Below are 21,699 nucleotides of genomic sequence, written 5' to 3' on the forward strand. Positions count from 1 at the left end.
AGACCAACAAATTATGTACTATTGAGGTAGGTGACATGCGGGTACGGAGAAATGTTATGTACTAACGGGGTTTATGTACTAACCGACAAAATTTGTATGGAAGTGACCACGTTTCGTCCGGGACTTGAGATTTCTTATGTACTAACGGGGTTTATGTACTAACCGGACTCGTATTAACGGGGGACGACCGGTACAGGGATACAGGGATACAGGGGTGCGGCAATCACAGGTTTACTTAGTCAGTGGCAGGGGTAACGCCCACATCAATAAGGCTAAAATAGAACACCCAGTGTGGGGTAAAAGGATATCACACTGGCCCAACCCCATGTCGGCACGCTCTGACTGGCAGCCAGTGACTTCGCTACTTCGTGTGTACTTCGAGTATGGCTTTCATGCACACTTTGTACATGCATGTAATCTTTACTTATAAAAGAGAGGCACCTGTGACGTGTGTCTGTGTGTGTGTGTGTGTGTCACGCTCCTTATAAAGAAGAGGCACCTGTGACGTGTGTTTTTGTGTCACGCTGAAGCGCTGCGGAGCAGCGCTGCCCTGAGCACGCGCAGCGTGCGAACAGTGTAGCACAGTGTAGCTAGCGGCCGCAGAAGCACTGAGCACGCGAAGCGTGCGAACGAAGCGTGCGAATCGTGTAGCTAGCGGAAGCAGCCACAGTACAGAAGCACTGAGCACGCGAAGCGTGCGAATCGTGTAGCCACCACCACGTGCTGAGCACGCGAAGCGTGCGAACAGTGTAGGTGGTAGCAGACACGATCAGTACGAGCTACGAGTAGCAGTAGCCGCCGGCGCCGCGCGCAGAAGCACTGAGCACGCGAAGCGTGCGAATCATGTAGCCACCTAGCCTATAGCCTAGGGCATAGGTAGTACTAGTACTACTAGCAGCCGCACAAGCGCTGCGGACCACGTGAACCGTTCTCTGCAAATAGAAACATCTGCAACAAAAGGATACAAAAGATCTGCACTGACTGCACTCTGCATCTGATCTGCAGTGAAGAGCGCATCGCACTTTTGTTCGTAAGTTTATGAATTTTTTGAGCCGCTTCATCCGCCACCAGGTGATGGACAATCCTGACCAGCCTCCCGAAGGCGTAACAGACGTCCCTCCTTCTCCTTCCAACGATGAAGAACCTCCCTCACCGGGACTTCAGCGGTCTGGCCACCACCACGTGCTGAGCACGTGTGCTGTTCACGTACTTGCTTCACCCGCATGCCACATTCGGCCAGGCAACGCTGGCCGGTGGTGCTGCTAGTATAATTATAAAAGCTACAGCCTTATGAATTATTATAGGCTGGGGACTCAGTGGGGAGGATAGGAGGGAGGTTGTTGAGCTCATTAGAAGGATGCAGGGCATTCACGCGTGAAAGAACGTTGAACTAAGGAAGCCAAATATGGTGATAACTACACGTACATGTACATGAATAGGTATTTATGTCCAGTTTACTCCAGTAGCATAGTGGTGGGTGTGCTATGAGTTAGACAACTGTCTCATACGTGCGTGCATTGAGCAATAACTGAGACATACCGCATGTTTGATAGGTGTCATGTCATGTACATGTATTTGTTTTGTATTGTACTCAGTATTTTATTATTTTTACTTGGGCATTCCCAACAGACCCCAAACTACTGTCTTCTTACAGAGCTGTGGGCATTGATCAACATACTGTAACAGCACCCGAGACATGTCCTTGATACGTGCCGGATACGTACCGGATACGTGTGCGAGTGCATTACATGTATTTTGATGAACAGTTCAACACCCGTACCCGAGACAGGGTACGTGTACGCGTGTGATACTTTGAAGTACATGTGTACACCAATTTTTGCTTTGCCCGTACAAGAGGCTTACTTCTGCAGTTGATCGATACCCCAAAAAATACTGCAATAGGCAATACGAATACCTGAGACATACAATCATGTACATGTACATGTAGTAGTAAGTTTGACACGCAGCACATGATTGTGCTGCCATTGATCACTACAGTTGCAATCTGTGCTCTACATGTATGTCCTATTCGTATCAGGTGCATGTGTATTACGGGTTACCGTATGTCATCATGTATTGAATATGTCTGACTGTGTAGGAGTCAATGATTATGTCGGTGTTAAGTGTCCGTGATAATGGTAGTGGATTTGACAAAAAACAGTAAAGTAAATTAGCGTATCCGTTCCTGAAGGGTTTGACAGCTACCATTATTATTTGAACTCGGATGACTGTATAAGATCTGGTTACGTTGGTGGACAGTTTGTCATAACTTGTAACATTTTGTCCTTTTCCTTTCTTCATCATAACCATTATTAATTGTTGACGTTTGTTGTTTTCTGTTGCACGTTCCGCAGCTGTTATAGTTCCCCCTCTTCCCGCTAGTGCTCCATCTCTGAAGTTACTTCCGTCGTTGTACATGTCATTTCTCTCCTTATCGTCTCGTCCATTCATTTCGTATTCTTGCGTAACTGCTGGTGGTTTGGGATTGCTGGTGTTACGTCGTCACTTCCAATAAAATATTATTGCGACCGAGCTTTCGGCATGCAGTATACCGCTTCATTATTGTTATTCTCCTCCCGTCGCCACCATACGCTCTTTGCCAAACCAATGCACGAAGCACAAACACACGACGTACATACGAGTACACGTTACGTCCTGTCAAGTGTATGCTGATCTGCAGTCTGGTTTATACCACAGCAACATACATGCACAAGGCAGCAAACCAACATCCTTGCCCAAAGCTTTTTTTACATAATTATAATTATTTTATTCGTAAAGAGAAATGGAGTGAGAAGAAACAACACCTGTGAAAATGATAATCCTAGCACTAAGGTAATAACAGGAAAAACTGCGAAAGCACTTAACGAACTTGTAAGGACTACTAGTATACTGTGACACAAGATATGACACCATGGCCAACCAGAGCCAAACCGACAGAACAAGCTGCCACTAAAACAATTTCAAACGAATAATGCTGTCCTTCTGGACAGAATCAGAATTCTGTTTTGTGCCGTGCTCGTCATGGTTATAAGTTGCAGTTGAGTGTGTTAGAAGCTGTTTGTCAACGTATTCATAAGCCTTATCTGTGTGTCCAGAAGGACAGCATTATTCGTTTGAAATTGTTTTAGTGGCAGCTTGTTCTGTCGGTTTGGCTCTGGTTGGCCATGGTGTCATATCTTGTGTCACAGTATACTAGTAGTCCTTACAAGTTCGTTAAGTGCTTTCGCAGTTTTTCCTGTTATTACCTTAGTGCTAGGATTATCATTTTCATAGGTGTTGTTTCTTCTCACTCCATTTCTCTTTATTAGTATCTTTCTGGATTATTTTATTCGTGTTCGATATTGAATTTTTTACAATTTTTTTATTCTATTTCTCATTTTTCATTCGTGTTGGGTTTACCTATTCACTGTACTGTTACACACGGTGATGATTGTGCTTTGCTTTGCCCATAAAAGAGGCCTTTCCGCGTAACGTATAACGTGTTGTTCAACGTACATACATTACTTCCTGTCAAGTGTATGCTGAAGTGGAGTCTGGTGTATACCACAAACAACTTACATGTAAGCAAACCAAGGTCCTTAGGCTGTACTCACACTACTTGAAAGTTTGACGCGAATGTCGCGTTCAAAACTAGACAAAAGTACTTGAAAAAGCCTTTCCAAGCACACTGCACTCCAGTGACGACTTGAAACATTTTTGTCAGCAAATTACCATGGAGAAACATGATTGTCATGTGGTAGTTTTGCAAATCCCGAGGCTGCGTTGCTTCAATTTTTTTCCGCTCGATGAACTTATTTGAAATTTTCAGTTCATGAGAAAAATAGAAACAGTTATATCTTGCTTGGATCGTGGAGTTCATTCGCCATGCCTCGCGAAGAAGTAGCACATCGTCGACGTCGACGGATGAAGAGGTTTCTCTCCACAGCTCGATGAGCTTCTTCTCCAAGTCGTCAGAAAACACTACGCGAGGCATGATGTCGGTACAAAAGCAATCGTACAAAAGAAATGCGACAGAAACGGCAATCAAAACAACGGGAAGCTACTGGAAGAAAGAAGACGGAAAATACTCGGAAAAACACCACAGAATTCAGAAATGACAGGCAAAAAAAGGAAACTACAAGTATTATGTGCAGGAGCAGTACGACCACGGGGAAACAAAGCATGAAAAATATTCTGGAGCCTTTCAACGTACAATAGTACTCCGGCCCGGTCCTGACCTCACACAGCTTTCCAAACGGCTTGAAAGCAAAAAACCTCGTAGAAGAGGGTTCCGTTTCCGCTGAAACCTTTCAAGCGGCTTTCAAGGGCTTTTTTCATTTTCGCAACCGTCACCGTGGCAACATTCACACGTAAGTCACTTGTACGCGATTTTTCAAGTAGTGTGAGTACAGCCTTAGCTAACGTATGACGTATAACATAATAACGTATAACGTGTTGTCCAATGGCATCATGGCATCATGAAATCAGTGCTGCAGCCACAAGTCACTACAGAAGTCACACACGATGCAGATAAAGACTTTCTTTTCCTCATGACCAGCCAGCTGTTACATCTAGTGGCGCCATTGATCTCGAATTATTGGTGATGCCATTGAACTACAATTACTACCGGCGCCGTTAGAATTACTTACCTGCTGTTGGTGCATATGCCGGTGAAGGTGTAGTGTCGTGTTGTCAATGATGTGTCCGCTCATGATAGTCAGCTGAGTAACACCTGACAGACATCTATCAGAAGTTATACACTGGAAAATCTTGTGCAATCACAGTTTGCTAACGCCATCCGTCACCTCTTCATCACCATCGCCTGTTCTCCATGTATTCTAAGCTCAGAACAGTGAAAACACGTGACTGTCGCCAGCACTCCGATAAGGACTCGCGTAAATCCTCTGTCCCTCAATCTACTGATAACAATACTGAAGACCCACCGTGATATCGTCTTATCAGGATGCAGTACCTTTTTAGACTGGTCCACAACCAATGACTACAGCACAAGCTCAGTTGACACTCAGTTGACACAATGATCATGTTTTAGAACTCCTGCGCACGCGCAGTCCAGCATCATGAGTGTAGTGCAGTCTTCAACTCTAATACGTCAGTATGCCACGTCCAGGTTCATCACTGCTCCCATTGTGTAACTAATCAAGGGAGGCATCCACACTCTCGGAGATGCGTTGGATGTTGTACGGAAGAGAAAGAACCAATCGAGGCCATCCAATCGAAGAGGACAGTCGGATGCACTGTCGCCTGTCATCGCGGACTCTTCGCCAACTTTTGTCCGGGCGATTGACCTGGCCAGGGAGAGAGGAGCTTCCAGTTGCCTCACCTGCCCACACCAGCCTCACAGTCTGCATTAACATTTCACTGCTAGCCCCTGGCTTCAACAACCACATACTCTGCACACAGCCTCCTGTCTAAAATAACACCGCTAGCCTCCACATTCTCACACAGCTTTTTATACAGTGCTACAAGACCCACCCTCTCCTGGCATATATACCGGCATTGTCGGCACCTCATCCTCATGTTGCCTGATGATTGCGAGAGCATGAAACTTACTTGAAGTAGCAGCAAACAAGCCTTGATTGTCCTTGTTGTTCTGTTGTGTATTACGCTCTATCTTCGCAGCCATGGCTGTTTAGTATTTCTTTATAGAACTTTATTGTTCATATGTATTTGTGCAGGCGTTGTGGCCGGATACCTCACTATAATTATCATGACGTGACAGGTACATGTACGTCTACGTAACAAAAAACCAATAGCGTGCATGCGAGTAGTATTTCACAGAAAGCCTCCTCGGGAACAGGACATTATTTTAACAAACTGACATTTTTCCACAGAATCGGTAAAATGGGATTCTTGTCAGTGATTGCACTTTTACAGAGGCACAGCCCAGCTCAAAGTTACCATCTACATGTACATTATACCCGTACATGCATTCCATATAATTATTGAGCAGGGAGTCGTCAGTCACTTCTTGAAGGAGTGCGGAGTAGGTTTGATGATCTTTACATTGTAAATTCCATCCGACTTTCCACTCCGCATTCCTTTTTAAAAGGCTTTAGTCTGCGCGAGCTCAACTGATGAGAGCTCACTGACACCCCGAAACACCCTGAATTGAGCAGGGATCTAGGGAGTGGTGCTTTCTGCCAGGCTTTCCGAGTGGAAGGTTCGATAGACTTCTCGTGTGCTCTGAATGGCAGTGGGGAGTGACATCAAAAAGTAATCTTTATACTGAAGTAGACCAAAGAGAGTCAAGCGTGAGCTCCAAAGCAGTAGGGATCAACCCACACTTGCACTTTATGCTCCTTCCTGAAAACAGCACACGTTCGAGAAACACAGCGCGTACCCCGCCTTCACCGGTCTAAAGCGACTAAATCACAAGGGCGGTAATCCCCGGCCCCTGGCCCCTATCCTACTCCTAGTACTACTGCCAGTACCGGAGACTAGAGAATTTTAGCCGGGTCTCCAAGTTAGTTGCGCTATTGCAAAATGATCTGCTTTGATAGTAGTGACTGCTAAAAGCCTGGGTTTGACTTTGGGTTTTTCTTCAATCATCTTTCCGAGCACTGAAGACTGGAGTCCTAGGCCCTAGGCTAGCCTAGAGCCCAGATATCTAGCCCTGGGCGTCTGGAGACGACTGATACTACTACGTTTCAAAGTACATTGTACATCTGTTAGGTATACTAGTAATTGACTCTGCAATCATGATCGTTGTAGACGCACCTGCCGGTGAATATCGACCTACGTTACAAGTAGGAATGGTCTGGAATTTAGCCGGCTTTCTTTTAATTGCCCTATGGCAAATAATGATCTGCTTTGATAGTACACTACATCAAATACTAGTGACTTCTGTTTGACTTTGGATTTGTCTTCAATCATCTTTCCCAACACATTAATCAATATCATGGATTTTTCATTTTCAATGAAGTTACAGACTCAGTTCTTTACTGTAGACCAGGGAGTCATAGTAAATTTTATACGACTCCCTGCTGTACTAGCCTGTAGACTCTACGTATCTACATCATACATGACAGTACTTGAGCGAGGACCTGGTGCAGTACTACTACTACACATGTAGTATGGTAGACTCCTGCACGTCAACTCACTGTCATGACTACAGTCGTCTTGCTAGGCTGGCGCGCTAACATTACAAGACGCGCACAGGGCTCTACACTAGTACTAGTACTAGTACTAGACTACAGTCTAGACTCGAGAGCAGACCGGTTGACCAGCAGCTCATACTAATACTCAGTATTACTATTAGTAATACTAAGTAATAGTAATACTAGCTCTGGGAACCTGAAAAATAATGTTCGTAGGACTCACGGATGAATGATTACGATCAGACGTATTTTTTTACCGCCTTGGCCTAGCCTATACTGTCGTTTTCTGTCGTTCAATCAATCATTGCCTGGCATTGCCATTGCTGGCATTGGGACCTAGCACCTGTGTAGTACGTACGTGCAAGCGTTCATTTGAATCATTTTCGATTCTCCTCAGATTGCAGCTCGTTCGTGAGTTTGGTCGCTTTCCCAGCGCTCAGTTCTATCTGCTCCCATTCTCAGCGTGTGTAGCATTGCTGAGCTCTGTGGCGGCGGCTTCTTCCCGTCGTGATGCCGGTGTGCTTAACAGCTGTAGTTTAGAAATATGTGCTTCAGTGGCTAGGTTCGCACATTTGAACAGTGGTATCACATGGTACCTACTGTGTCTGGAAAGAAAGAATTAGAAATTTGGTGTTAGCAGAGGACTACACATTCCCCGCACAATACAATAGTAGCACAAGAGTTTGCACTGGTGTTCGGTGCAGTTTGTGCGTACAGAGGTGTTCGACCACTGAACTGACGGCTGGAGGTTGAAAAAGGTACGATCACTTTATTTTATATCACGGTTAGTGTTCTAGCATGTAAGTGGTTGTGTGTGTTTGTGTGAGGGTGAGGGTGAGGGCGAGGGTGAGGGTGAGGGTGAATGAAAGCAGAGCTACAAGAATGAGAAAGAGAAGAAAGACGTGTGTGCCCATAATCGTTGGAAATTGAACCCGCAACCTCTCGATTCGAAATCGACTGCACATACCACTGCACCATATCGGAGGGTGAATGTGCGTGTGTATGTGTGTCTATGTGTGCGTGTATGTGTGTGTGTGCACGCTTATCCAGACATTAGTGGTACTGCTTGTGATCAAACTCCCGTTTTCTGGTCCCTTTTGAAAGGGGTGACACTTGCCTATGTAGGGGGTAATGCTGCTAGTAGGAAAAGTAGCAGTGTACATGCATGTGTGCACGTGTGGGTGCACGTGTGTGGGTGCACGCGTGTGTGTGTGCACGTGAGTGTGTGCACGTGTGTGTGTGCACGTGTGTGTGTGGGGGGGGGGGGGGCATTACATTTCCTTAGTGCAATTTTCTTTCTGTCCTGTCTTACTGCAGGCTTCATATCAAGTAGGTACTCCGTTTCACTTCACAAGAGGTTTGTGCTCCGCTGTGTAACACTCAATCATCATGAGTTATCGTCCTCCGACCGGGAGTCATAAGCCCCCGGGTACAGCTGGTCGGGGTCGACTGGGCATGGGTTCCCGGGCAGGACCTGGTACACGGGCAGGCGGTGGCGAGGCGGGGCAGATAGCCAACGCCATTGCGTCGCAGCTGCACGTTTCCGAGCGGCCGATAACACAGCACGGCGTCGCTGGTATGAAGACTGGGGTGAGAGGACCGGAGAGAGGAGTGTACGACAAGTCATACTACCTTGGTATGCTACGCAACAAGATCACTGAACTACGCCAGGAGACTAGGAAAATGCAAGCCGATGTTGACGCCCACAACACCGACCAGTCGACATACATGGCAGCTACAAAGCAAGCAGAGCAGATCGCCATCGAGCTGAGAGAGGAACAGGGCGCACTCACTGACTTTAACCTGATCGTGGAGGTGCTCAACACAACCTCCGATATGAGCGATATCGGTCGACAGACGTCCATGCTCAAGGCCAACAATGACCGGGAGGCTATGGAGCTGGAGTCTTTGTTCTTTGAGAAGTCGCGCAAAGAGCAACAGGTAAAATTTTGCAAGATTTGAACTTTCAACGCACACAGCCTCACCGAGTCCTTGGCTACACAAAAATAACAAGAAAACCTCTCAAATTCTTTCCAAAAAACTTCAAATACTTTCACAAATTTCAACCAGGAGGTCATCTCCAGGGACACATTCTGCATGTATGCTAATTGTCAAAATGATTATACACTCAAACCTGGCTTATCCGGTCTCTTTTATACGGATCACTCGCCATCCGGAAGAAATCGCTGGTTACCGATTTGCAGCATATGCCCTGCATACATACAGTAGGTGTGTTGGATTATCCGGCTCCCTCGCCTATCCGGATATTTTTTGTGGAAAACGGATGTGTGCGGTTAAGCGAGGTCTAACTGCAATGAAAACATGATCATAGTCTGTTCTCCATGACTCATGCTGGTTGACGTGGCTGGATAGTTGGGAGGTTGTTGACATTTTCTTGGATGTCTAAAGCAAACACAGGGGGAATCCAGAGTATCCCCGGCGGTATAATTTTTGTTGGCAGCTAAGCCATGTTGAACTCAAGTAGAACACCGGAGGCATCCCATCACATCCCGGGATATCGTATCAGAAGATCAATGGGCATGTGCGGACACGGATGTGTTTGCATATGGGTGTCGTCATGTCTGTGCATACGGATGCCGCAATGTCCGTGCGTGTATGTTGGATGAAGTCCGGCCATGTTGTGTGTGTGTGTCTGTGTGTGGATGTGTGTGTGTGTGTGTGTGTGTGTGTGTGTGGGTGCGTGCGTGCGTGCGTGCGTGTGTGCGTGTGTGTGTGTGTGTTTCCCTCTGCGCTGCTACAGATATCGGAACTCGAACACGAGATAGAAGTGGAGAAAACAACGGCACACAACATTGTCAGCTCTATGAGTGAAGAAATGAGAGACACGTATCAAAGCTTGCAGAGAACCAACAAGAAACAGATGGAACTGTGAGTTATTCTGCTTGCTATTCCCTTATTCTTAACATCCTTACAGAGAAAGATAGACAATGAAACCTGTCAAGGCGACCACTGGGATAAGGCGCTCACCTGATCCAGAAGCCCACTACAACCAGGAACAAGGGATGCGATGTCCAGTCAAATTGCACTGGATAAGGAGACTACCTGGCTACAGAGACCACACTTTTACGGTCCCTTGAGCAGTTGTTTTAGACAGCTTTCACTCTAACCCGTATTCTGAACTCTCTTACCGAGCAAGATAGAATTCTTATTCTGAACTCTCACAAAGCAAGTTATAATTGGAGGCACTCGTACCGTTGGTCTGTACCCCGCCCTCAATATGTGGCCACATCCGTTCAAATCGAGCATACACTTTCAATTACCGAGCTCCACCTGACTGGCTGTCGGTGATATCCTTGCTCTAGGCTTGACTGGTTGTTGATATTGTCCCCTGGTGTAGGCTTGAACAGCAACAACGTGAAGTCGATGACCTACATACTGCCATTGCAGTTCTCAATGAAGAGCTGGATCAGTACCCACAGAAGAGAAGGGCAGCCAAGTTACACCAGCAAATTATCGAGGTAAGGTATGAACCAGGAATCAGGGGGGGGGGGGGGGAGAGGAGCGGCTGGGAGTCACAGTCACAGCTTCAAGCTGAAGCAGTGAGAAGCAAGGTGTTGTAGGGAGTTATAGCAGGTTCCTAATTTCGTATTAAGCACTTTTGGGCGTCATTATATTCTTATTATTATTTCGCACCAAGCTATTTTTTTGTGGTATTCTCTAGCTTCAGTTTGTTGTGCAGTTGTTGTTGTGCACCCCCCCCCCCCATTTTTGATGCCTAGTTGCAACGCTGACTCTGAGACCTCTTTTCGGTTGGGTTGCTCCCAGCACATCGGCACGTCGTCCCTACATCCCCTATGTTTTGTCCTTTTCCTCGTTTCTTTTTGTTCTCCACCTGTTTCCCAGTAGGACTGTGTTAATAGTGAAGGAACAAAAGGTGAAACAGTACTTTTCCAGTAGCAGTGTGAAGCAAGGATGAAGAGCACGGTGTCTTTAACAGCTTGTAGCAGGGAGTTGTAGCATGGAGCAGCAGGGGTAGCATGAATCTGTAGCAGTGAGGAGTAAGGATGAGGAGCAGGAATTTTGAGCAAGTTGTCACAGCAGAAAGAAGCGGAGAGTTGTAGCAGCATGTACCAGAGAGTTGTAGCAGAGAAACGCAGGGATTTATAGCAGGGAAATGCAGGGAGTTATATATATATATAGTGTGTGTGTGTGTGTGTGTGTGTGTGTGTGTGTGTGTGTGTGTGTGTGTGTTGTTTTTTTCCCTGTGTGTATGTATGTGTGTGTATGTGTGTGTGTGTGTGTGTGTGTGTATGTATGTATGTATGTATGTATGTGTGTGTGTGTGTTTGTATGTGTGTGTGTTTGTTTCCCTGTGTGTATGACTATGTAAACATGCGTTGTGCCAGGCGGAGACAGCCAAAAGAGCGGCAACACAAGAGCTTGAACAATCCGTCAAAGAATCACCGGATGAAGAGAGAGTGCGCCTATTGGAACAGGTACAGCCAGTGAACATTCTCTACTAAAATGATGTTGAAATCTAAAAATACCTCTGGTTCTGGACAAATCAAATAATATTATATGTTCAGTCGAACCTCTTTAGGACGAACACCAAGGGACCGACGGTATTTGTTCGCAATAACGGGAGTTCTTCTTATCCGTAAATCTTACCCAGTGAATACAAAGTGATGAATCCAATAGCGCTTGGAATTCTAGTTCTTCTTAAGCGAAAGTTTGTCTTATCAGTGTTCTTCTTAACGAGGCTTCACTGTATATAAATGTATATCTTTAAAATGGCAATGAAGAAAGCAAATTGTGCACTCATAAAAAATATGTAAAAGATAAAGTTAATGTACTAATTTCGAAAACATTTTCGTGTTTCCAAAAAGTTTTCATTGCCATTTTACGCTTACTGTCTCCTCGACGACTGTTTACATATGTATATCTTTGTTAGACAACCTGCTGGTACCTAAGATTCACCATATCCACAAATCAAATAGAAACTGAGTCATACCTGACACACCATGCACACGCACATGTAACGTTAAAACAATGATGTTGTCAGTGTTGGTGGTGGGGTGGTATCGAAGGTGGTGTTGTTGGTGTTGGTGGTGTTGGTTGTGGGGTTGTTGATGGAGATGTTGGCAGGGTTAGTGGTGGCGGCTGCGTTGGTGGTGCTGGTGCTGCTGTTGATGGTGGGGTTGGTGGTGGTGTTGTTCTTGTTGGTGGTAGTGATGGTGTCAGCGTTTATGCAAGCGCATTGCTCATGTATAGTCAGCGTAGTCGGTCACCACTCCAGTCATGTCCATCATACCTACTGTAGAGTCAAAGTATGCAAAATGGCGACTGTGAGATTCGCCGGTGGTACATGGTCACCACACCACAGATATGGTCTGGTACATGGTCACTACAGATGTACTCTGGTACATGGTCACTACAGATGTACTCTGGTACATGGTCACTACACCACAGACAGATGTGTGCGATACGCCCCTGTGATGGTTGTGATGGTGGTGATAGTTTTGTTGTGCTGTTGTTGTTGATGTTGGTGGTTATGCTTGATTGCAGGTACGCACAGATAACCGAGAACTCGCAGGAATGGAGAAACTCGTGTCCGAACTGGAGGAGAAGACATTTGTCCTGCAGGAGGAATTGCAGGAGATTGATAGTCAGTTTGACGAAGAGCTGGATGCCAAGCTGGCGCAATACAAGGTTAGAATTAGCAACAGTCTACAGCTGCTCCAGTCATTGTACACTACAACCTGTAACTAAAGACCACCGTGACTAGCGACCAGCCTGGTACTACAGTAAAACCTGTAACTAAAGACCACCGTGACTAGCGACCAGCCTGGTACTACAGTAAAACCTGTAACTAAAGACCACCGTGACTAGCGACCAGCCTGGTACCACAGTAAAACCTGTAACTAAAGACCACCGTGACTAGCGACCAGCCTGGTACTACAGTAAAACCTGTAACTAAAGTCCACCGTGACTAGCGACCAGCCTGGTACCACAGTAAAACCTGTAACTAAAGACCACCGTGACTAGCGACCAGCCTGGTACTACAGTACAACCTGTAACTAAAGACCACCGTGACTAGCGACCAGCCTGGTACCACAGTAAAACCTGTAACTAAAGACCACCGTGACTAGCGACCAGCCTGGTACCACAGTACAACCTGTAACTAAAGACCACCGTGACTAGCGACCAGCCTGGTACTACAGTACAACCTGTAACTAAAGACCACCGTGACTAGCGACCAGCCTGGTACCACAGTACAACCTGTAACTAAAGACCACCGTGACTAGCGACCAGCCTGGTACTACAGTAAAACCTGTAACTAAAGACCACCATGACTAGCGACCTGCCTGGTACTACAGTACAACCTGTAACTAAAGACCACTGTGACTAGCGACCAGCCTGGTACTACAGTAAAACCTGTAACTAAAGACCACCATGACTAGCGACCTGCCTGGTACCACAGACCACTTCGTCAGGCACGGACGGTCTCACCTTCCATAATATATGGTTGTGCGGTGCAAACCTCTATCTAAGGACCACCTGCCACTAAAGACCGCTTTCCCTGGCCCCCCAGGGATGGTCGTTAGTCACAGGTTTTACTCTACTAGTTGGGCTCGTTTCTAATACTACGTATAGCACTTTGCCTCTCCTTCAGTACTATACCAGTGTAGCTCCCTACGAGGGGGAATTCCCCGAAACACTGTGTACTGAGCAGGTGGTGGTGCTTTCTTGCTGGTTTGCCGAGTGGAAGGTTTGATGAACTTCTCGTGTGCTCTGGATGGCAGTCGTGAGTCAGTGAAGTGAGATTCATGTCGGCAGGAAAAGCGCGACCTCACACATAGAGAGAAAAACACCATTCTATTCACGCCTGGGTCGGTAGTCCCTGTACAGGGCCTGGGCTGGTACTCCCTATACACGCCTGGGCTGGTACTCCCTATACACACCTGAGCAGGTACTCCCTATAGAGCCTGTACAAATACTTCACATGTACAAGTCTGGCGAGCTGAAAGTGTTCATTTAGAAGAGGAAAGACGAACACAGCATAAATGACGACACTTTCTTGCGGCACTATCTGACTGTGTATTATCTTGTTGCCGTGCGGACTGTTAGACCTATAGCTCATGACATTTTGCTCCTTTCTCTTATGCAGTCTGGTTTAGTGAGTGTAGGTGTGTTTATGTTGTACATCTGTTTAGAAAGTTCAAGCTCAACAAGCCAAGATAGCTAGCTACCTGAGTGCATATCCAGGTAAGTATGATGGAGAGAAAGAGAGAGGAGAAGAACTCGACACCAACATCAGTGTAAAACTGGACACGTCGTCACGCCTGATTGGCTCTATTGTCGCCCCGGCAACAGAGGAAGACTTGAAGGGACTGCAGGATGATCTGTCTTTCAAGGTGAGCTGCATAGTGTGTGCACGCGTGCATGGGTGTGCGTTTATGTAATCAGCCATGATTTTCTTGTTCCACAATCAACACACAAACATGTATTGTGTAAAAAGCACAATGCGCATGCTAAGACTATGCCGATAGAAATACTATAATTCACGGTTCGCGTGAGACCCGGCTGGAAGCCGAGTTTTCCGCATCCGTAGGAACGCCACCACCCTCTAGGATCAAGGCGGAGATGCAGCTCCTCTAAGCGGTGGGAGGCACATCAGGCAGGCACTGTGGGATGGTCTAAGACCATGATTGAGAACCAAAGGGTACCAGGTTCAAGTCCTGCTTGGAAGCGGAAGGATGTTTTCCAGCCGTGCTACGACCCACAGTAAATTGGGAACTCGTAGCCTGGCCGTAGCCTGGCCGTAGCCTGGCCGTAGCCTGGCCGTAGCCTGGCCGTAGCCTGGCCGTAGCCTGGCCGTAGCCTGGCCGTAGCCTGGCCGTAGCCTGGCCGTAGCCTGGCCGTAGCCTGGCCGTAGCCTGGCCGTAGCCTGGCCGTAGCCTGGCCGTAGCCTGGCACGAGGAAAACATGGCTACAGTGAATGGGATTTCGGTCTTTGACCACTTTGTGCTGGGTCTGATCTATAGAAGACTATACTGTATCCAGAGTTGGTCCCTGACCGGGTAGGCCCTATCAGTGGATGTATACTGTGACAGGAGTTGGTCCCCAACTGTGTAGGCCCTATCAGTGGATGTATACTGTGACAGGAGTTGGTCCCTGACCGCGTAGGTCTAGCCCAGTCACTAGCAGTGCATGTGTCACCATACTGTGATGGGAAATCCCCTAAACGCGTATGCATCCTTAGAAATACTTCTACTGGATGCAAATGGATTTCAAAGTCCGTATGCATTTTGAAGCCTTCTAAAAACGTTCTGTATATACTGTATATGTCTCTGTTTCTTCTGGATATTTCTTAAAAAAAGTAGTTTACTGTCTGCGGCACAGTGTTCAGTCCTATGGAATGTTTCATGGTGTTTGCTCATGTGTTTCTACGTGGGTGTTGCACATGTGTGCTCTGCATGTGTGCTGTGTGTATTTGTGTGCTCTGCATGTGTGTGTGTGTGCTCTGCATGTGTGTTTTCTCATGTGTTTCTACATGTTGCACATGTGTGTGTGTGTGTGTGTGTGTGTGTGTGTGTGTGTGTGTGTGTGTGTGTGTGTGTGTGTGTGTGTGTGTGTGTGTGTGTGTGTGTGTGTGTGTGTGTGTGTGTGTGTGTGTGTGTGTGTGTGTGTGTGTGTGTGTGTGTGTGTGTGTGTGTGTGTGTGTGTGTGTGTGTGTGTGTGTGTGTGTGTGTGTGTGTGTGTGTGTGTGTGTGTGTGTGTGTGTGTGTGTGTGTGTGTGTGTGTGTGTGTGTGTGTGTGTGTGTGTGTGTGTGTGTGTGTGTGTGTGTGTGTGTGTGTGTGTGTGTGTGTGTGTGTGTGTGTGTGTGTGTGTGTGTGTGTGTGTGTGTGTGTGTGTGTGTGTGTGTGTGTGTGTGTGTGTGTGTGTGTGTGTGTGTGTGTGTGTGTGTGTGTGTGTGTGTGTGTGTGTGTGTGTGTGTGTGTGTGTGTGTGTGTGTGTGTGTGTGTGTGTGTGTGTGTGTGTGTGTGTGTGTGTGTGTGTGTGTGTGTGTGTGTGTGTGTGTGTGTGTGTGTGTGTGTGTGTGTGTGTGTGTGTGTGTGTGTGTGTGTGTGTGTGTGTGTGTGTGTGTGTGTGTGTGTGTGTGTGTGTGTGTGTGTGTGTGTGTGTGTGTGTGTGTGTGTGTGTGTGTGTGTGTGTGTGTGTGTGTGTGTGTGTGTGTGTGTGTGTGTGTGTGTGTGTGTGTGTGTGTGTGTGTGTGTGTGTGTGTGTGTGTGTGTGTGTGTGTGTGTGTGTGTGTGTGTGTGTGTGTGTGTGTGTGTGTGTGTGTGTGTGTGTGTGTGTGTGTGTGTGTGTGTGTGTGTGTGTGTGTGTGTGTGTGTGTGTGTGTGTGTGTGTGTGTGTGTGTGTGTGTGTGTGTGTGTGTGTGTGTGTGTGTGTGTGTGTGTGTGTGTGTGTGTGTGTGTGTGTGTGTGTGTGTGTGTGTGTGTGTGTGTGTGTGTGTGTGTGTGTGTGTGTGTGTGTGTGTGTGTGTGTGTGTGTGTGTGTGTGTGTGTGTGTGTGTGTGTGTGTGTGTGTGTGTGTGTGTGTGTGTGTGTGTGTGTGTGTGTGTGTGTGTGTGTGTGTGTGTGTGTGTGTGTGTGTGTGTGTGTGTGTGTGTGTGTGTGTGTGTGTGTGTGTGTGTGTGTGTGTGTGTGTGTGTGTGTGTGTGTGTGTGTGTGTGTGTGTGTGTGTGTGTGTGTGTGTGTGTGTGTGTTGTTACATGTACATCCATCTACTGATATGTACTGGTGTAGGTGGATGCTTTGATGAAATCCGGGGCCACGGCTGAGGACTTGGAGACGCAGCACGAAAATCTCAAGTCTAACATTGCCCGCTTCAGCGCTACCGAAGCAAAGCTGCAGAAAGAGAGAATGTCATTGGATACCAAGGTAAGGTTTGTCAGTCAAGGTCACAAGTACTATACATTTATGAATTTTTGGCGTGTTCAAATTTTGGCCTTCCAGGGCTTACACACACATTTCGACCCCGTTCAATTTTCCGCCTGTAGTGTTGTACTGCTCCTGTCTGTAGTGTTGTACTGCTCCTGTCTCTACTGCTGTTGTGCTCCTATCTGTATACACCGTCACTCTGAACCGTGCAAAACAAAATTTCGGCCGCAAACAAATTCTAGGCCAAAAATGCCCAGGCCGAAAATAGGTATGCGCCGAATATTTGTTGACTTGCGTGATGATGTGGACACTGAAGCTTACCGACTGCAATAGAATACACTATGGGCAGAGAGAAGGTTCTAAAACTCTCTTCGTCTGCAGTGGTTTCGGATGAGCTGTACTCAGCGCTAAACCTCCAGGGCATACAGATTCAGACGAGTTGGTGTTTGAATTACGCCTGAGCTACGATGTTCTTGATTATGGCTATGTGTACGATGTTCTTGATTATGGTTATGTGTACGATGTTCTTGATTATGGTTATGTGCAACAAGCAAACAAGAGTATTAGGGTATTGTCCATGACTTGGCAACTGCACATATCGTTTGTTCACTTGATCATAAAATTGATATGCACGCACAATACACATGGGCACATGGATATGCTTGGTAGACATGGGTACATGGATATTATACTGCATGGATGGGCATGTTGACTAAACCGTGTGGATGGGTACATGGGTATTCACACTACCCATTTGCAAACCTGAGCGACATAGCTTAGGTGACATACAAGCCATGTTCCACTGTACGAATTTCACATATTGGCACTGCACCCTCCTACACATTTTGCATCTTCCTCTTTTTTGATGTTGCCATTGGTGATGGCGTGTAATTCTGCCGTATTGTGGTTTTCTGGATGCTGTGTAAATCTTCAGATATCGCAGATGACTTCGGAACTGGAGCTTATTGAGGACATAGCAGGATTAAGAGAAGGTGCCAAGAAGAGAGGTGGAACGCTCACTCAGGAAAAGAACCATCTGGGTAAGTGACCAGCACCTACACATGCCGAAGATGGAAACCCACTAGCCTCCATTACTCAAATTTCAGACTACTGTAAGAGTTGAAAGTTCGACGAGTCTAAAGTTAACGATCTGCAAAAAGTCTCACTTAGCAGGCACATAGTTTAACGCCCCTGCCATTACACACCTGACTTCAAAGTCTCTAGTATTGAGGAGAACAAGAATAACATACTTCGAAGTACAGGTAGTGTACATGTAACGTTTCTCGAGTTCACGATGGATTCTTTCCGGTTAAAACGTTAGATTTTGTGCCCTTTTAGACTTTCAACTCTTACAGTATTCTGTGAAGTGTGATTGGCTGGTTGCTATGCATATGTGCCTAATGCGTACTCATATGTACAGCAAGCGTATTCATACGGACAGCAAGATTACGGATTACTCTGTCGGAAGAAGAAACGCATTGCTTATGAGTTTGTTGTCTGTTGTGCTTTCGTGCATGTGTGCGTGCATGTGTGTGCGTGCATGCGTGTGTGGGTTTGTGTTTCTGTGTGTATCTGCATATCTGTGTTGTTTCCTAAGACCAAGCCGTACATCAACACCGTGTGCAGATTGATAAGCTGAGTAAGGATGTGGATCAGTTCCGTCTCAAACTGGAGCAAAACGACACGAACAAACAGATTCGCAGCTGGGAGAGAGTCTGGCAGCAGAAAGAGTCCAATATCTACACGATGGAGGTACGATATCCGAATTGAATATTCTTGCAGGCGCATAGCACCATGTATAGTCAGTGTAGCCCCATGTATAGTCAGCATAGCCCCGTGTATAGTCAGCGTAGCCCCATGTATAGTCAGCGTAGCCCCATGTATAGTCAGCGTAGTCCCATGTATAGTCAGTGTAGCCCCATGTATAGTCAGTGTAGCCCCATGTATAGTCAGTGTAGCCCCATATGTAGTCAGTGTAGCCCCATGTATAGTCAGCGTAGTCCCATGTATAGTCAGTGTAGCCCCATGTATAGTCAGCGTAGTCCCATGTATAGTCAGCGTAGTCCCATGTATAGTCAGTGTAGCCCCATGTATAGTCAGTGTAGCCCCATGTATAGTCAGTGTAGCCCCATATATAGTCAGTGTAGCCCCATGTATAGTCAGTGTAGCCCCATATATAGTCAGTGTAGCCCCATGTATAGTCAGTGTAGCCCCATATGTAGTCAGTGTAGCCCCATGTATAGTCAGTGTAGTCCCATATGTAGTCAGTGTAGCCCCATGTATAGTCAGCGTAGTCCCATGTATAGTCAGTGTAGCCCCATGTAGTCAGTGTAGCCCCATGTATAGTCAGTGTAGCCCCATATGTAGTCAGTGTAGCCCCATGTATAGTCAGTGTAGTCCCATATATCGTCAGTAGCCCCATGTATAGTCAGTGTAGCCCCATGTATAGTCAGCGTAGCCCGCTCACCACACCAGCAAATGACCCTCATAAGAACTGCAAAGTACTCCAAATAGGCGAAAAGGCGACCATGAGGTTGCCGGTAGTACACGGTCACAACAACACAGATGTGCGAGCCAAGCCCCTGAGTCCCCCAGAATCTTGTGATTTTTCAAGTAGGACCTGGTCACGAGAACGGTGTATAGTCTGCGAGGTTTGAACACATGCTTTGTATGACACAGTATGTGTAGCGATTGCCACTGTGTTTGCTGTGAGCATCCCTGCCAATGGTTTCTGTGAACATCCCTGCCAATGGTTGCTGTGAACATCCCTGCCAAGGGTTGCTGTGAACATCCCTGCCAATGGTTGCTGTGAACATCCCTGCCAATGGTTGCTGTGAACATCCCTGTCAATGGTTTCTGTGAACATCACTGTCAATGTTTGCTCTGCTGTTGGCTGTCAGACTAGGGCACACTTTTAAACGGGTTTTCCATTGCCTTCCTGTAGGTGGATTTGTTTGTGCATTCGTGCATGCGTGTATGTTTATGCGTGTGTGTATGCATTTATGAATTGTGTTCGTTTGTGTTCGGTGATGTGTACGTGTTTGTGTGTGTATGCGTTTGCATGTGCGTTTATGCATTTATGCATTTATGCATGCATGTGTTTATGTATGTGTGTGTATGTGTGTGTGTGTTTGCGTGTGCACGTGTGTGCACGTGTGTGCGTGTGTTTCTGTTTTGTTCCGATCCCAGGAATTCATCAAAGCGCGTACGAGTGAGACAAACTTTGAGCCGTTGCAAGTCGGTGTGAGGAACATGCTGGATGAGCATAACGCCGACATCACATCAGCCATACAAAGCCAGATCAGTGCTTCCAGGATTATGAGAGACTATTGAGTTGCTCAAAATCCCCTCTTGGAAACAGATTGAGCATTTCAGTCAATGTTGCAAATCACCACGCTAGTATCGTAGTTGCCTAATGTTGTGTGCGGTTCTTTCTTGTCTCCTGCCATATCCGAGTTATAAAACCATGTTTGATTGCTCTATCCTAAGGTGGTTGTGAAGGCGGTCGTAACTTCAGGCATGTGTGCACCCGCGTGTGTGCGTGAGTGGGTGTGTGCGTGTGCAGCTAATTTGCTTCACACTGTCCACCAGGCCAACTGGTGGAACATGCGATTAATCAGATATTGTTTTATGTCCAACTTGGGCAACCCAGCAGACTCCAGAATTCAGTGCTGTTGTTGTGTGAGGTGTGTCTGTGGTCATTGATCTCTCCACTCGTTGTGTGTGGTGTGTCCGTGGTCATTTATCTCCCCACTGTTGTTGTGTGGGGTGTGTCTGTGGTCATTGATCTCCCCATGGTGTGTCTGTGGTCATTGATCTCCCCACTCTTGTTTCCCCAGAACAAGCCTCTTACTTTTACCAGTTTTCATCCTCAGTATGTCGCTGTGAATTTGAAAATATTCTAAAAAGTATTTGTAGAGTGTACTAGTTACTGTTGAAGTACACACTCATTTTTATGATGTCATACTGATGTCATACTGATGTCATACTGATGTCATACTGATGTCATACTGATGTCATACTGATAACCCTGTTTGAACTAGGCCGTTTTCACTAAAGAATTACTATCTTCTGATTTCTTGCTCCGCATACTTCGCCGAGCGAGCCCTTCTGAAGAAGAGACTTTTGGCGTGTTTGGCGGTGGTGGTCATAGGGCGGAAAGTGTAGTGTTTGGTGCAAACCAGTTCACCTCGAGCACCTATGACTCCGGACAGGACCTTGGGATTTTGAAAAACCTCATACATGGAAATTGTTTTTCAAGAGTAGGATGCTCCTACGTTGCTGGCAACTGAAATCCGACCCCCCTGAGCGGTGCGCTCACATCGCAAAGAATGTGAACCCACTGCTGAGGGTGTCGGATTTCAGTTGCCAGCACTATACTTCGTGACGCTCACTTGACTGGATTTAGACTGCCAACCACAGCAAAAAAAACCCGAGATCATTGCACCTCGGACTCTGCAAACCGTTAAGAAAGCATCACACCTTCAGGGGTGTTGGAAGGTATTTGTCATTGGTGCAGCCGCATGAGTAGGTGGGTGTCGGGGTTCCCCCTTCGTGAAAAGTTTAGGGAAATTGGGCCCAAAAGTATCCCATAATTATTTCATTTCTTGAAAAGGCACAAGATGAAAATTTTTGGTGTGGCTTTAGCCGGACCTGTCGCATAGGTTCCGACGCCGCTGACCTTGTTCCCCAC

At 46.6% G+C, this 21,699-nt stretch overlaps 1 protein-coding gene across 1 annotated transcript; it reads left to right on the forward strand.

The window, feature by feature from the left end:
• The first annotated feature begins 7,409 nt into the window (after window positions 1-7,409).
• LOC135812341 (intraflagellar transport protein 74 homolog) lies at window positions 7,410-20,522 on the forward strand. Its single transcript, XM_065325721.1, has 11 exons — window positions 7,410-7,855; window positions 8,415-9,038; window positions 9,859-9,986; window positions 10,456-10,576; window positions 11,465-11,554; window positions 12,624-12,767; window positions 14,273-14,473; window positions 16,872-17,006; window positions 17,941-18,046; window positions 18,604-18,758; window positions 20,196-20,522. Exons 2-11 carry the CDS (start codon window positions 8,487-8,489, stop codon window positions 20,337-20,339), a joined length of 1,776 nt encoding a protein of 591 aa, XP_065181793.1. The 5' UTR covers window positions 7,410-7,855; window positions 8,415-8,486; the 3' UTR covers window positions 20,340-20,522.
• The last annotated feature ends 1,177 nt before the right edge of the window (window positions 20,523-21,699 follow it).

This window comes from Sycon ciliatum, chromosome 3 (assembly GCF_964019385.1).
Source record: "Sycon ciliatum chromosome 3, ocSycCili1.1, whole genome shotgun sequence".
NCBI classification, from domain to species: domain Eukaryota; kingdom Metazoa; phylum Porifera; class Calcarea; order Leucosolenida; family Sycettidae; genus Sycon; species Sycon ciliatum.